Genomic DNA, 17,477 nt, shown 5'->3' with positions numbered 1-17,477 from the left:
GGTCTAAAGAAAAAAAAAACCCTAATTCATTTAGCCAATAAAGGTATCATCTTTACCAAATATGCTTATTTAAATTAACAAGAGCTACAGATTTAAGGTCACAACAACAGAGAGGTATATGTATACCTTCCAGATGCAGTAAAAATAGTATAGTGATAGTAATAATACTTTTATGTATTTTTCTATCCAGGACCTCCAGATGTTGATCGGCCCTGTGAACCAAGTCTACAAGCTTGGAGCCCGGAGCTCCACCTGTACCACACCAATATGTCTGTTCCATGTCCCCAGCCCCAGGGATGCATGTTGGAGCTCAAATTCCAAAAACCTGTCTTGCCTCAGACCCTCACTATATGGATAACATACCTCTCTCACAATTTAGCTGGTTCAGTGTCAGACATTGAGGTCTTGCTGGACCACGGAGAAACTATTCACATGGGATCTATGGAAGCTTTCTGTGACATGCCCTTAACCATCCGGCTGGCCACTGAACAGAATGTCTATGGAGTTCGTATTTTTACTTTTGATGAGCTAATGGAAATAGATGCAGCTCTTCTTGTATCTATGCCTCGTAGTTCATTTTGTTCATCTTGCAAACCTGTGAGATACAGGGTGCTCAGAGACCCACCTTTCCAAAGAGATCGCCATGGAAAATGGACTCAAACCCACCGTATATTTACAGACAGGTGAGTAAAGACCAATATATCAACATAATCTTTGTGCATTTGAAGCTGTGGGGCAGGTAGGTACTTAAATGTTCATTCATTGTTGGCGTGGCTTGGAGCAGTAGATAGTCCATATAAAGGACCATAGTCCCTACGTAGGTTAGTTTCTTCCTGACACATATAATTATCCTCAGATAGAACATTCGATAGAGAATGAATCTCAATGCATCAAAAACTATTGAAATGAAAAATATATGACAAAGATAAACGCATGATTGTTATTAGGGTTATATGTGAGTAATGTGCTTGTGTGTGAGAGATAGAACACGACACAGTGGGTGGAGATCTGGGATGAGCATAATAAGTCATTATCTTTGGTATTAATGAACCATACTGAATGTAGGTGGTTTCATTTTTAATATAAACACTATGATTTATTTCACCTTAGCAAATGATTGCTCATTGTGTAAATAATCCAAAGTGCAGGCAGGATAGGAGATGTTTTCTAAGTTGTGCTATATTTCAAAATGTCTTGAAGAATGTGATACTCAAATATATTGCGGAAATCACTTTAATGCTCAGAACCTTACATGTTGTAACCTTACACTAATCAGTGAGAGTGTTTTCCACACACAGGGGTCTCAATAAACCTCTGAACACCATGGAAAATTAAAGGTAGGCATATACCTTTAAGAAATAAAACATGGTATTGTCTTGTAAAATATAGATTGTTCTGTCGTTAATAATTTTGGACAAGGCAAGGAACAACACGTTACAGATTTAATCCCTTTTTTAAAAGATTATGCACTTCAGGTCCTATGGGGTTGCCACATTTTGCGTCTATAAAAAAAAAATGCATATTTACTTGGCTAACATTTTAGGACACCATAAAACTTAAAGCATTTGGCGTTATTGATTGACACGTAATTAATGCTTAAAGGAAATTAACAGCAAAAACCCCCCCTGAGAATTCAGCCCATTCCGTAGTAAACAAAGCAAGTTTGGAAAGTTTACCCTAACCGCTAAAATATCATTCCCTTAATGACATCTGTTGCCAGTTTCTTAATCCTTTACAGCTCGAAAAAAATCATGCTGTCTACATGCAAATCGTTCACTGTACACTGATTCCCTGACAAATTAAAAGGTATATATGTATCTATATATGCATAACCTTACATTTTTTGCAGTTAAACCTTGTAATATAACATTATAAAATATTAGTAGATAGATAGATCCAAAGCCTTAGATAATAAAAAAAATAATAAACAATCAGTATACTACCCTAGCTCGACAAAACCTACACCACCTTATCACCTATGTAAATGTCGATTTACCCTTCATAGTAAATTTAGAAGTGGGTTATGGTCAGATCCTTCAATGATGAATCAGAAAATCTTCAGTTGAAAGCAACTGTCGGCTGTCTTTTTCTAAAGAGTACCTGAGTAGAGTTCAATTACTGCAGCACCCTTTGTGGTCTATACTTCTGTGTATTTATCCAGAGAAAGCAAATAAATTAATTTTATATGATCTTTTACTCAAAAAGCTCGCTGACTCCCACTAATGATATTGTTGTATAAAAAGTATTCCTCAAGAATATCCCTTAATAATAACCTTTCCAGTAACATTCCCATTATAGATGTTAAGCATACACATCTATAATTTCCACCATGAGATGGTATTCGTTTTTGAACTATTGCCTACATCTGCTTTCTCTCAATCCAGTGGATTTCTCCAGATGAAAGCAAATCCTATATTGAAAAGTTAAAAAAGTGGCCTGGTTATTATTGAGCTAAGCTCTTTAAGAACCCATGGGTATATCCGGTTTTGTACGGGAACTATTATTTTATCTGTATTCAATCACTTTTATACTTTTTTTCTGGTGTCAACCAAGGACATATTGAGGGTTCTATTCTTCTGTATATATTAATTGATTTTGACCTCTTATTTTTGACACCTCTTCCCTTACTCGGTTTACTCATTTCTGTGTTTTGTGGTCCAACCTTTTCTTTCCTAGATTTCTATGCCTTTTTATTTGGAGGGTTGTCTTACCAGATTTTGCAGTCCAACTAGTCATTAATAAATTTTTCACACTTTTGCTCTTTTGTCACATTTGACCCAATCTTAAGGTTTTCTTAAAAATGTTTTTGCCCTTTCTATAATATTTTTCTGGTTCATTTTTTTCCCATTTGTGTATTTTATGCTAAAGCAAATTCAGCTTGTGTCTTGGGTCATTCTTATGTCTTGTGTCCCGCGTTCGCAGGTACTTGCGTTTCTGAGATATCGCTTCATATCAATGGTTCCCATGCAATTCTGCACAGCCATGGAACGGGTTACAGATAGAGAGACCTGGACCAATTGTGTTGCCTAAGAATAAGCTCAATATATACACCTTCTTCCCTTTTGCTCAGGAAACACATAAGAACACATTCTTTTTATTAGTATAGTATTCTTATATGGGGTGACATCTGACATTATAGAGCACACTCTGTACACCTGGCCACAAAATGACGGTGGTGTAGAACACGTATGTGTATTAGGATTACAAATGATTCATCCTTTAATCCGTAGATTCTTTTTCTATATTTCAAGTCCAAGTTGTTATGTTCAGAGCCGGCCTTAAGTGTTCTGGCACCCTGTGCGGACTACTCCTCTGGCGCCCCCCCCCCTCTCTGCCCCTTCTCACTGCCCCCCCACTCTGCCCCTTCTCACTGCCCCCCCGCCCCTTCTCACTGCCCCTTCTCCCTGCCCCTTCTCCCTATCCTTACCTACCTCGTTGCCGGAGTCCTGTGGTGGGAGCGGGAGGCGTCCGTCTTCCCGATCTGCCGCGGTGCGCGCTTCACAGCTGAGCACCGGGACTTAAATTGAAACATCGTTTTTGTTTTTTTTTAACTTTATTTAACATCCTCCATGTTAAATAAAGTTAAAACAACTTTATTTAATTTGGAGGATGTTAAATAAAGTTAAAAAACAAAAAAAACTATGCTTTAATTTAAGTCACGGGCAGGCACCCCTGTTGCCATGGCGCCCTGTGCGGCCGCACAGGTCGCACACCCCTAAGGCCGGCCCTGGTTATGTTACACACTACTGTTTACCCATTGTACGGGGCCACAGAATATGATGGTCCTAAATCAATAAAAACAATAATATCCAACAATATTATACCATCTTCATCATAATTCTGTGCATCTCATTCTCTTTTTATTTATTTTTATTTTATTTTAAAATGATTTCCCTTTGCCAATAAACTCTTTTTTTTTTTTTAATCTTCAACAATTTGCATTTGAACAGTTATTTTAATTACAGACCACAACGTATTACAAACTACACATATTGCATATCAATTTCCTCGGAGGACACAGTGGAGAACGTTAGAGAGTGCAGTTTAAATGAATAATAAAGAATGTTACATATTTCCGGAACATATCTAAGGAATGCAGTAACATTTTCATTTTTAACCACATTTGCAGGATTGTATCTTAAATAAATCATGCATAATCCACTAAAATAAATAAATAACTACATAAAACAGCTTGCACTGGGGAAAATAACAACAACAAATAGAAACCAAAATCTGCAAAGTTTGCTTTAGGTTTGTTTAAATGAAACATTGATTTCGATATACATTTTATAAGCGCGTCGATGCAGCAGGTAAAACATTAACTGTTTCAAAGTATGAGAGATGAACAACGCATTTTGGTCTATTCTCTAAATGATGAGAGACTGCAAATTGGCTGCCAAGTTGACTTGCAAGGGTTCAGAGGCATTCGCTTTGCCACTCACATCGATACAGTAGTAAGTAATTGCATCCACTCCAAGGCAACTTTTGGGAGCTACCATAGCGCTTGGGTTTTGTGAGTGCTTGGCATGTAAGTCGAGTCACATCAGTTAAACTAACCCTCTAGCACGACGAATTATCTGAGTTTTTGGTAAATCAACTCCGATATGTTGCATGTCCTTTTGATTTAGATTCAGGGTTATCTTTAAGACGAGACAAAAAAAGAGGATCTCTCTGGACACAGGCTAATCTTAGGGACCCACTGTTAGGGACCAGAAACCAGACGGACAGAAAAAGTATAGTGCATTGTATTGTAAATAAAAACAAATTGTGATCCAGGAGCGTATACCAAAAGACATTCCAGGGTCAGGAACCAGAACTTGTAATCATTTGGGCCTCCTCAGCAGCCACCATACTGGAGACGGAGGTCTCTGTAGCCACCAACAGACCTCCATTAATACTTCCTTGTGGTTGGTGTATCACCTGGTATTGTGGAGCGCTGGGACATGAGGTCATATCCTGGAGCGGTCTGTGTTGGCAGGTCTAATGTACCCTCTTTCACGGTCTGCATGCCTCTTGCTGCTGGTATGATTGGGCCTGGAGTGGGGCATGGGGCAAGATCGCCCGGGGTCTATTAGTTCTAAAGATTGCCCTGCTTCTATAGAGTTAAATAATGGAAGCCATGGGATAGCTTAGGAAAAGTAAACCACATTCAACAGCCATAGCTGAGAATTTCAGTTTTATCATTCCACTTTCAGAATGATAATTGATGGATAGTTGAAGTTGCTCTCAAAGCTTCAAATGCATTACCAAGTTGTTTGATATTGCTATGGAAACTTCAAATGATTTATGAGGCTGTTTGATATTACTATGGAAAATAGCAAATAACTTGTGATATTTTCAAAGAACTACTCTGTTTGATAAACCTCTTTGTCCGACACCATACGTTTCTCAGATATAGTCAATCTCACTTAGACGCCATGGAATATGAGCTGAATTGAGCAGATTTTTACAAATATCGTACAATTTCTTTTGATTTTACAAAATTCCAAAGAGCGCTTTGTCTGAACTTTCTCATTCTATAAAACTGTAATCCAAAAATTAAATAGAACCTAATAAGTTGTGTATATATATATATGTGTGTGTGTGTGTGTGTGTAGATATATATATATATTTATATATACATATATATATATATATATTTATATATATATATTGCTATTATGTCCTTATGTGAGTAGCATTAATACTATTAATACTTTTGTGATTATGTCACTATAAAGCCTTTCTCTTTCATGTTACAATTCTGCGTTGTCTGAATGGGGAACCCTTACTAGCTAAAATTTAGGTATGGTAACTAGACCCAATCTTTGCAGGGATCTGTCTTAGATTTAAGGAGCTAAACATCATGAACAGCATTTTATGAAAATATCCTACTACATACAAATTACACTACTTTACTTTCAGACCTGTGTGAAAAATACAGGGCTTTCTGCAAAGTGTTTATTGTAAATGACCTCCTATATCTGCCTGTCTGTCTGCACAGGGAAGTCACGCCGGGGCACAAATACCATTATCAGGTACAGGTGGTGACTGGGACCGAGGCCGGGGAGCCATCACCCCCACTGATCCATGTACATGGAGACCCCTTTTGTGGAGATGGAGAGATCCATGAGTAAGTTGTTTTTTTTATATGCGTTTATATGAGTCATAAACCTAATAATACTAGAGGTATTGTTATTAGAGGTGCAAACATGGCCAGAATATGAAAAACATATGAAAATGTATCAATATCCATTGAAAATATCCAGTTTCTTGCATGTGATTCTCCTTGATGATCTCATCAAATAAGAAGCCAACATATACTACCCATTTTTTGTTGTGATCTGTACAATTGCTTCTACTTCTATATTTTAACAAATTATTTTTAATTAGAATATATTCTTATATTCTGTTTTTTATTATGTTTTTTATTCCTGAAATGATGTCTTGACTTGAGTGATATATATCTGTAATTATTATGTCACTTGACATAATTATGATGTCAGTTAAGATACCACGTAAGAAAGATACGTCGTGTAAGCAGCAAACAATCATTTTAACAAAAGGTTAATTAAATGTAATTAAAAACTGAAACAGGGCTGTTGATCTTATCTTGGTTTTTTTTTTGGAGCATTTAGAAGCAGAATAAAAACAAAAAAGTACTTTAATAAATAATTATTTCTAGGAAGGTTTCAGAAAAGTGTTAAATTCACCAGGGTAAGTGATATAATAGGATGGGGTGATGGAATTTTTGCACATTAGGTGTATTTTTTTTAAACCCCCAAGGCTGTGCCTGTGGTGGGTACTGTAGAAAGCAGCTGGGAACGAAATATCCATATTCTGAATGAGTATTTGATGATTGATGTATTACGTAGAAATAGGGAAATAACGATAAAAAAAGACCGAGCCTCTACCTGTAAACTCTGGAAGCTTCCTAGGAAGCCGTAAAGCCTTCGAGAACTCTTACTCCTTGTATTATAGTTTTTTTTTAATGTTGTGTCCTGTCTTCTATGACATTCATTTAGGTTCCTCCCCTAGATTTTCCTTGTTGAAATACGGTAATTCCCCTAACCAGCTGCAGTTTACCAGCAATAGTCTACCTAATCTTTTCCAACCACTACACTCTTATTCACACAGCTCTCCACTGAGTCTGGGGATTGTGCAAGATTTTTGGTCTGGTATTACATATTTCTACGATACTAAGTGTCATGCAATGTAAAGTCTCATGAAATAGTTCTTATGTAAATATTGTCTAATACTGTGTCTGCAGGGAGCTGGGAGAAGAGTGTGATGATGGAGCACTGCATGATGGAGATGGTTGCTCTGCAAAATGTCTTCACGAGCCTAACTATAGCTGCCATGGTGAGTTTTATATTCTTGAGGCAGTCAAGCTATATGTCTTAAGGCACCTTCTTTCAAACCTTGGACATCTGCTGCTAATAAAGAGTCGGTTCATGTCACATATCCATATTTCTGCTTTAACGCCACAAAACTTATTTGGTCCATGGCTTTTCCTTAAATTCAGGATGGCCTGTTCATGCAAGCTTTTACTTGCATTTACTAGGTCTTTCAACCTCTACCATGTTTGCTTGAAGGTTAGTCCATATATCAACCACAACCAAGTTCAATTGTTACAGGGGCCAGTTGTGAACACCTGAAATTTGTTGGCCTCTGGTTTTTGCCTATTTGGTGCTTATTGGGAGTATACATTGTCGATAAGGCATATTTCTGATAGTACGTCTGGTTGTTTGAATCTGATTGGTATGGACAGAATCTGATTTTCTTGGCAGGGGAGCCTAGCTTGTGCTTTTTACTCAACGGCGACAGTACCACTGAACTTGCAGACAGCAGAATTGAAGTATCAGCTAACTTTCTTGGGCAAACCTCGCATAGATATATTGATCAATGGGCTTTTCAGGCTACATCTTCTCTCCAGGATTCCAATAAATGTCCAGTGTTGGCTTTATCTCACGATCAAGTCCAGAAGGTAATTAAGGCTACTTTTAGCTCTTACAATTGCTCTTTTTTGTATAGTCACTTATTGGTTGAAATAAAATGTTTTGTTCCCTGTCTGGCAAAATGGTGCAATTAGATTAACAATATTACCTTTTCTTGTAAAGTTAAGTTTACAAGAAAAGGCATAAACGAAATGTTATCAAGTTAAGATCTTCTACTCTTTACCACTTTCATTTGTTCATCTTTTTTTTTTTCCTGTGTATTATTATATTCGTTGGTGGAAGATGCCGTTTATATTTAATGACTGTATTTTAATCTTAATTCCAGGGCTGTAAACCTCTTAGACCATTATCTGGAGCCAAGAATTTATCTGCATGGTTTCTATGTTCAGGAAAGGTCAACTTGTCTATGGAGCAAGACATATGGTTAAAGGTAACACCACATCTGTGTATTTCAGAGGCAAGCAGCAGTGTAGGTGTCAGGTAGCTGAAGAATTTACACAATCCATAGGCTGGGTGGAAACTTCTGTATTAGTAGGTTATGAGCAGATTTCGAAATGTGTCTTTATGTTGTAATTAAATACAAGGTGACAGATTTGCTTCTTTTATGTTTTTTTGACAAATGTTTAGGTGAACTTTGAAAAACCAAGTCTTGCAGACGTGTTCGTTGTCTACCTGGCTGCAGATGGTTCCATCCCAGGTAGTGCTCACAAATCCACAGTAACCGCTCATCTGACAGATGTGATGGGGCATAACCACTCGCTTGGTAAGTGAAGCTGTTGGCAATAGGGCCTCAAGCTGGGGTCCTGTTATAGGTCAGAAACATTCTGCTTTTCCCCTTCCACAGATTGCTCAGTGTTTTAGAGTGTGCCTAAAAGGAATGTCTTACAATTTCTACCTACTGTTTAATTTATGTCAGCTGCTTTACTAATTGCTCATGTTTTCCCTTTAACAATGTAAGAATGCAGGATTGTTTAATTGATGGACCCAGGCATGTGTGAAAACATGTGCTTTATTTATGTTGGTGATATACAATATATGGACAAAGGTATTGTCATACCTGACCATTACATGAATGAGGTTAATCCTGCTTGAAGTTAAAAAAGTGAAAAGTTAAAGCACTGTAGAGGGACAGTTTAACGCCCAAAACAGCCTCACCATTTTGTGGGTACTTTAATGTATTTGTTAACATTTTGCATAAATAAATGACTTACCTTATGGAGAAGCTTCAGCTCCAGTGCAGTAGGAGAATCACGCTATGGTCCAACGATTGGCTACTTTGTGCCACTGATTGGTATAAAAGAGCTCCTGCACAGAAAATAGCTGCAGGTGGGCAAAGTGGTAAATGTGTATGGGGGGAGGGGTCTGCAGAATCCCTCCATGTATTTGCAACAGGGACACAATGTAAATGGCCCCTTTGATTCCTTCAGTCTTGTTTGACCCACCTAGTTAAAGCTGAGGATATATATATATATATCATATTTTATGTGCATTGCAATTTATTCTTAAGTAAATTAAATGCCTGTGGTTTTATTTTATTTTTTGGGGGGTGCAGTTTTTCTTTCAAACCTAACTAGAAAAGAATTTTGAAAACTGGATAAGAATACTTGAGTTGATGATGAGGATTGCTAAACTGTAATAGGGTTGATTGACTTCATCAAACCATCTGGTGAAGCTATTTTGAGTTGATTTTTGTCATGCGTATTATAACTATCTAACAGTGTTGTGAAAATCGCTTATGGATATATCAGTAATAGAATTTGTCATTGTCATTAAGAAGCTAATACTTGGTAGCATCTGTTCTCTCTGATATGAATGCAGTGAATGCTGCAAGTCACTTGCATTCGTCTAAAAAAAAAAAAAGCTTTTTATTATATTTATGCAGATTAAGTATGTCCCATTATGTTGTTGTTATCACAACATACTCATATTAATAAGGCTTTTGACTTAATTAGCCAGAGATGTCCAATGAAATGTGGGTGCCTCGGATCCTAACATGCAACTTTACAGAGAAAACAACATATTTCTGTCATTGTGATCTGATTAATTAGTTGAAGCCTAGAAAGTCACCAAGCATAATCTAAATAATATCCTCCTGAAATTTGCATCTCTTGTATCAGTGCTGGAAGACATATGTTAAAGGAATAAGCATCGAATGCTGGTACTCGTTAAGTCTTTTATTATGCATTTGTTTTTGTGTGGATGTGTGAATGAGACTTTTCTCTTTCTCCTTTTTTCTCCTCCCTTTCATCATTCCACATTCACCTCTGCATCTCCTATTCCTTCCCTGCGTGTATTTATTGGACAAAGGGAAGACGACATCTTGCGTTTTGAAAGGAGCTTCACGAGACGAGTGTGAAAGTGCCGATTATTAATTAGTGAGGACGGTTGACAGGGGCAGCACCGTGTCTGTAATAATTGTAGAATAACAGATATGGTGTGAAAGTAAATTTGAGAATATTTTAGATGTCACTTTCAATGTGTTTTTAGACCAGTATCTCGGTTAACATTCCCTAAGAGATTAAATGTACAACCTTTAGAACCGTGGTGTCGAACTCGAGTTCTCTAGAGCCAAACACAGTTGGATTTCATCAGGGTGCAAGCCAATTACGCAAACAAAATGTTAACTTTGTCATTACATGCTAATTAGACAAGACTAAGGATCAAATAAGGTCTGAAAGTGTAAAAGTAGGAAAAAAACATTCATTTCCTATAACAGCAGCCCTCAAAAACCAAGTTGGACATAGATACTTTAGACTGTAAGGTCACTTGTTCTGTTTAACATTCACAAAATGCCCACTCATCTGTAACCTCTTAATGTTGCACAACTCTTTCTGATGTGTTGGTTGATCATTCTGCTCTAAGACTTTCTTTTATCTAGAAAAAAGCGCTATAACATTGTCTTCTTCTGAACACTGCAGAAACTCTGTGAATATTTTTATTCAAATGTTTAGCTTAACAAAATGTTAACTTTGTGTCAACGAAATGTTTCTACCTGTTACAGACCTACCTAGTGCAGAGTTGGATGGTGGAACCTCAAGGGGATAATTTAGGGCTCTACACAGTCCCTAGGAGATTGCTAGGTAGAAATGGCAAACACCACAGAAAGTGTCTGGGAAAAATCTGGGAGGATAGGCAAGGGACAGGGCAAATAGAGGTGAGCGGGCAAACCACTTAAAACAACTAGAAAACTCTAAAGAAGAGGTCTGACCCCTTTCAGAAACTCATGCCCACTAGGAGTAAAGTTTTTAGAAAGACTCTGCTCACACATATGCAGAGCAGAGAGCAGCACATCGCCGTGGGCTTGCTTACCTCCCAGACGAAGTTGTGACAGCACTGAAATGTGTGTATCTGCCTTCCCTAACACAACCGTTTTTACATATTTTTTTTCTCATCAAAACACAGTACACCTAATGCTTTGTACATTGTATTTAAGGAATTTCAGAAATGTAAGGGATATTGCGACATTAGGAAGCTCATCTTATTCTTTTAATACAATAGGAACATATTGATTGCCTTAGATATATGTAAAATAACTTTTAAGGAAGCGTTGTTAAGTGCATTTCATTGTGGTCTGTTTTTTTTTTCCAAGGAACCCACGAGCTGAGTTGTCAAAATAATCCTCTGGTCTTAAATAGGATAAGTGGCCCCAAGAACCCAATGTACAACACTGCGTCTGTCACACTGAGGTTCTCTTCACCACTGGTGGGGGTATCTGGAGTAGCAATGAGGTCACGAGCTAACAGCCATCCACCCACAGGCAGCAGCCAGCCCCGAATGGGATATAGAAGCAGGTATGGACTAAAGTGCCTAAATGTGGCCCAGTGGTATGTTAACAAACAAATCAATCAGATAAATGTCTAAATATAAAAGCCTGGGAGTTGAGGTTAGTGAACACACCCCAAAGTCTACTGGTTGTACTCTCTAAGAAGGTATAAAAAGTTTTCAATTTACAATGATTAAGCATGTTAAAGAATGTTACTAAACATTAAATGTGAATATATTTGACATCTATAAATAAAATAGATTTACATTATTTCACATTTTCATGTTATTTCAAATAATTTAGTAATACAGAGCACTAGGGTGTTGGTCAAACAGTGATATTGGGAATAAAATGACTCATGCATGTATAATCTGTTTATAGTACCAAGGAAAACTTAGTTGTTAGCACATGAAGTTGGCTATAAGTGCAAGATTTTAGCAGCAAACATGTATGTGCTCAAAAAAGTGCAAGCTACAAATTCACTGTGAGTTGACAACAGAAAGCTATAGAATTAGGATAGAAAGGGGTAGCATTTTCGTTTGAGAAGTGGGAGTCTGGAACACGAGGACTGTGCCTCAGGGACTGATCCATTTTCCCCTACATCTTTTTTAACAGCTCATGCCCTACTTTAAATATTCTACATGGCTCAGCTCATTGCTCCCTGGATGTGGATGGTGATACTCAGTGTGCAGTCAAATGTGACAAAGGATATGCCATACTTGCTGTCAGCAAGAGGGAATCTAACTTCATGCAGGTAAGGGATTTAAAAAAATATATTTGTCATACTTCAGTGTTTACATCAACACAGAATAATACTTTTATAGGAAAAAAAAGTGTTGTATAACAAGGAATATTCTCAAATACTGTATGAAAGGAGAGCATAGGAAATATTCTCAAATCTCAACAGTACTATGCGGGGACAGCCCCATGTCTCCTCTCATATTTGTCCCAGTGTTGATTTCTTTCGAAGGTAGAGAAGAGTTAGCGACAAGCCAATTGATCGAATGCATTGAAAGCATACTAAAATATACCAAGTGTACAGTACTACGGAATGTGATGGCGGTATATAAAACAATAAATAATAATAATAATTATAAAATGGATTGTGGACAAGGTCAATTATACTTGCCAACCTCTCCCATCTATAGTGTCTTCCGTCTATACACAGATTTCTTGTCTCATTCCATTTTCTTTATCATGGAGAAATGTAAAGAAAGTCAGCTAGGCTGAATGGGAAAATGTACCTGACGCCAGCTTTTTATTTCTTGAAGGGGTTTTGAGTTATGTGATATTTTTTCTCACGCTCCTAAAACAAGCCTTGCACCGTTACTGTCATAAAGTACAAAGGGTAATCTCATGCCTACAGAATAGAATACATTGATTATGTGGTGTGAAAATAGATTCCACATTCATAGAGTGCATGGAAAAAAAATAAACTTGACATACTGGCTACAGCAATAGTAAATAATATTAAAGGGTGGAAAAGCATAAATGATAGATTTCACAAGGTGCTAGATTTTAAATAAAAATAAATAATACATGAGAAAATCACTAGTATAATGGGTTTGAATAGATTATTGTAATGTATGTATGTATACAATGTATATTTTTGGAACATGATTATACATTTTATGTAATGAAAATACACTTAGCATATTTTACTCAGGCATTTGCAAAAGAGTTCATTAACGTAGCCACAAATTGTGTTCCGACAAATGGTTAATTTATTTGTACATGAAAAAGTTGTTTAAATGCAGTACATAGTTTTGAATATGTCTACCGATTGAATCATACTATTTAACCCCTTAAATTACAAACCTACTTAATCTCTTAAATTACAGTTGATGGGGAAGAAAATGTATTGCCTAGGTAGCAACACGCTGCAAAAAATAGTTTATTAAGAAATAATGTTATAGTGAAATGGCTATAAAATGTGATTTAACTATGAGTAGCATTCTCATTTTAATGGGATTTTTTTATTATTAGACCGCAGTGTTAAAATGCTCATTCGGGCACTGGAACATGTCGGTGACTTGTGAACCTTTGGATTGTGAGTCCCCATCTCCTTCTCTTGTGTTTCATGCCACCTTCTCATGTCCTGATGGAACAGGATTAGGCAAACGCTGCTCCTTTCATTGCCTTCCTCCTGCGAAGTTCCAAGGTACTTAGCTAAAATAAACAAAGTGCACCATAAGGTTTATTGGAGTGACATCAGGACAAAAGTGCTGTGACTTCATGGTAGCTCCTTACCGTTTCACCAATGCTTCACTTGAAAACATAATTTTCTAAGTGAATGACGAGCATCTTGAATGTTAAGCAACCCTTGTGTTTGAAGTACCTGTTGTTAAATATGAGTTGATTTTAGTTATTTGTCTAGGTTTGTCTATGTGATATTCTACCAAAAAATGTCAGCAAATAATAAAACAGACCTTTAGAAATTGTATAGAGGCTTCTGTAAAATGTTTTCCACATCTTGGTTATGTCATATATATAATGTTGAATTGCATCATTGGTCACCAGCTTTTGCAGAGAGCCAAGAACCTCAGTCAGCTCTTCATAGTATAGTACTGTACTATAAAATACAGTATACAGAGATGTTATATGGTCATATATAACCGTAAATAATTCAAAGAACTGTGTAGGAAGTTATTATAGAACTAATAGATAAAAAACTAAACTATTCCCTCTCCTCTCTGTTGGGTTATCAGGAATGAGTCAGTGGGTGACCTGCATGTGGGATGGACTTTGGTCTCTTCCTGAGGGCTACTGTAAGCTTGAATGTGAAGCGCCTCCTGCCATTGCCCATGGCAAGCTTCTCACACCCCGTTGTCTTCTTGACCACCACGATGTGGGATCTATGTGCCGATACAGATGTAAGCCTGGCTACCATGTAGCAGACACTGTTGAGCGTCGGACAAAGAGGTCAGTTTAAAGTTCAGTGCCTTGTTATTTCAATGGTTACTCTTAATGTCTTATTTTCTACATGTGCATTTTTACTATATTAGGACAGATTCTACAGCTTTATAATGCATTTCTACCTTCAGTTATTTTGTTTTTATTGTTGTGAAGCATCAACATATGGGGTGAAAAACAAAATGCAAAATATAATAAATATAATATTAATGAAAATATTTACCAGTTTGCTTGGGTATTGTTGTCAATCTCAGTCACAGATTTACTTGTAAAAAGGCTGATGATTAAAATTAAAATAAATACATTGCATTAAATGCATTTGGAGCAAGAAACATTGGTATCGTATTAACTCATTGATTTAAAAGCCTCTAGCAATGTACTCAGTTGTATAAAGCCCTTAGTATTATATGGTTGGACCACACGGGTTTACAAAAATGCTAAAACTCACTTCTGAAAAACTGAATTTCACAAAATCTGCGTAGAAGAATTGGACTATGGAAAAAGAGAGAAAATAATTAAACTGAATCTTACAACAGATAACAACCAATAATGTATCTTAATAATGTATCTTCGATTAAGGTAAAATATTAACACAAAGTCATACAGGGTATAGCAAGCACCACAGGTCAAGTAAAGAAGCAGAAAAGTTGAGTTCCCTTTTAGACAAAACTGTTGTTACATAGAAAATCATCAACAAAAATTAAAAACAAACATTGAAATGAAACAAAACAAAAAGACACTAATGATCAGAAACATGTCTTCCTTTGGCATACTGCATGTGACCTTATAACAGTTTTTTTTTAAATTGAACATGATCATTGTAATGTAGATTTGGAAGGCAGTGACACAAGTAATCAGGAGGAAAATGTGGAATTGCAATTGTTTGGTGTACGTCTACACAGATACTTTACTAAGTGTCAATTCATTCTAGGAGATGACCCCATAAATGTGATCTATATACTTCTTCATCCATGGAGATATCTGGAGTAAATGGTATTAAAAACTCAAAGGATTGTCACATTTATATGAAATTAACCATTTTTCATGGTAAAGATACCGTGAACAACTTTACTTGCAAGACTTGTCAATGGAAAGCCTCTGTACACACAGTCAAATCATTTTGAGAAAGGCAGGTATAACAAAGGAGATATTCACGTGTCCTTGGAGGGGATATGAATTAAACACGTCTACTCAAGGCTGACATATCTTTGGGCAATTCTAGAGAAATTACCACTGAGACCATATAATAGACAATGACGGCTCAGGCTAGAAGACACATTTTTGTTATCTCTGGGCCATTTAGGGAGAAATTACTTCTTAGAACATTATGTAAACGATCCAGCTTGGAATAAAATTGTGTATCTCTGGGCCATTATAGAAGAAGTTAACTTTGAGACCTTTTGCAGGAACGATGGCAATTCAAAACAGAAATCAGAGCATCAAAATAAAATTTCATAACTAAGATGGCATGGAACTCTGAAACTGTCAGTGATGACAGGGTCCTACGTTAAAGTGTGAAGCACTATCCAAAGAAATGTCATTAGCCGCATAGTTTAATGGTTAAGGTTGGGAACAACTAAAATCTGAAAAATAATGAGCTAGAAATATCTCTGACTAATCTTTGCCCATAAAGCTACTGGATTCATTTCATGAGCGTGATCAACGGGACACAAGTAACAAGATTTGGAACAAGAACTGACCTGTGATCAGCCAGTTGGAGCATGGCAGGGAAATCATTGAGACTGTCCAAAAGCTCTGGACTGACAAAACAATATTATAGCGGGAGAATGATCCAAGTTGCGCAGACAGCACAGCTTGGAAGCAAGTTACTAGTAAAGAAAGCAGAAAGACACGGAATCACAACTAGGAATTTATATATTTTATTTCTTAATGGGATGCATTTTTGTCTGTTGGGAGTTAAAGGTAAATGCTACCCTGTAAGTGGCACCATAAGGGTTTAAAATCCCCTGGTCCCAATCAAGTTTTTCACAAAGGCTTAGGTTTTCAGCCTCATTACATATTAGAAAGGGAAAAAACACTTCAACTATTCAACTGCTAGTGGAGTTGTGGTCAAGTTGAGTGCTATTGAGTGAGAAATTATGAATCACAGTTGAGTTACAGTTGAGGTCAGCCCAGCTGCTATTGGGTTCCACTCAGGAGCTGTTGATTTGGCTTTCTAGTCTGTAACATTGTCATCCAAATCTGAAGTTGGGTTAGTCAGCAAAGTCATCAAACAAGTCAGCAGTTGAGTCTATTACTCCAACTCAATTTAAAGGGGGTTCCTCCTGAACAGTTGACTTTGGGTAGTTGGAGCTATCTTTGCTCTTGAGTGCCACAATTACCCAACATGCTTCCTGTTAATAGGCAGGTTCACATCCCATGAATTGTTTTTTAACTTGGGGAGTTTTGATAATAAGTCAAACATTTACAGAAAGATCCTTATTTGATCCCAAGTATCTGAAGCATCCCGCTTCAATGTAATAGATCATCAAAGAACAGAATCTGTGGTACTCAGATCTGATAATTAGTTATATTTGAGCAATTAGTACAGAATCGAAATCTATGTAACCACACATCTTCCATAATTTCTTGTATTTAGATATACAATTCTAATATCTAAATGGCAAAGGATGAAATCAGCATATAGGATTTACATGAGCCTGGCTCATCATGTGTGTTAAGGGGTTTCCTATCAAATTTTAACTTGAACACCGCTATCAACTTGATAGAGTACAGATGGTAGTTGGGAGCTAAAAAAGAGAGCATCCTGTATTCCTTTCAAGTCACTTACACCTTGACGCAATTATCAATGCAAGTATTGTTTTTGTAATTTATACCAGCATTGAATTATTTTAAATATTTCC

General features: G+C 36.8%; 1 protein-coding gene across 1 annotated transcript in view; it reads left to right on the top strand.

Moving 5' to 3' along the window:
* LOC149288428 (pappalysin-2-like) overlaps nucleotides 1-17,477 on the top strand; it is a 63,233-nt gene that overhangs the window by 30,787 nt on the left and 14,969 nt on the right. Inside the window, exons 7-16 of the mRNA XM_089491635.1 lie at nucleotides 191-683; nucleotides 5,984-6,112; nucleotides 7,250-7,341; nucleotides 7,770-7,966; nucleotides 8,263-8,367; nucleotides 8,565-8,700; nucleotides 11,527-11,728; nucleotides 12,316-12,454; nucleotides 13,687-13,861; nucleotides 14,409-14,622. Coding sequence (XP_089347761.1) covers nucleotides 191-683; nucleotides 5,984-6,112; nucleotides 7,250-7,341; nucleotides 7,770-7,966; nucleotides 8,263-8,367; nucleotides 8,565-8,700; nucleotides 11,527-11,728; nucleotides 12,316-12,454; nucleotides 13,687-13,861; nucleotides 14,409-14,622 — 1,882 coding nt within the window. The remainder of the gene's footprint in view (nucleotides 1-190; nucleotides 684-5,983; nucleotides 6,113-7,249; nucleotides 7,342-7,769; nucleotides 7,967-8,262; nucleotides 8,368-8,564; nucleotides 8,701-11,526; nucleotides 11,729-12,315; nucleotides 12,455-13,686; nucleotides 13,862-14,408; nucleotides 14,623-17,477) is intronic.

The sequence above is a fragment of the Sceloporus occidentalis genome, unplaced genomic scaffold, assembly GCF_023333645.1.
Source record: "Sceloporus occidentalis isolate IW3139 unplaced genomic scaffold, rSceOcc1.0.p SCAF_51, whole genome shotgun sequence".
NCBI lineage: Eukaryota > Metazoa > Chordata > Lepidosauria > Squamata > Phrynosomatidae > Sceloporus > Sceloporus occidentalis.
This window is presented reverse-complemented; position numbering and strand designations above follow the sequence as displayed.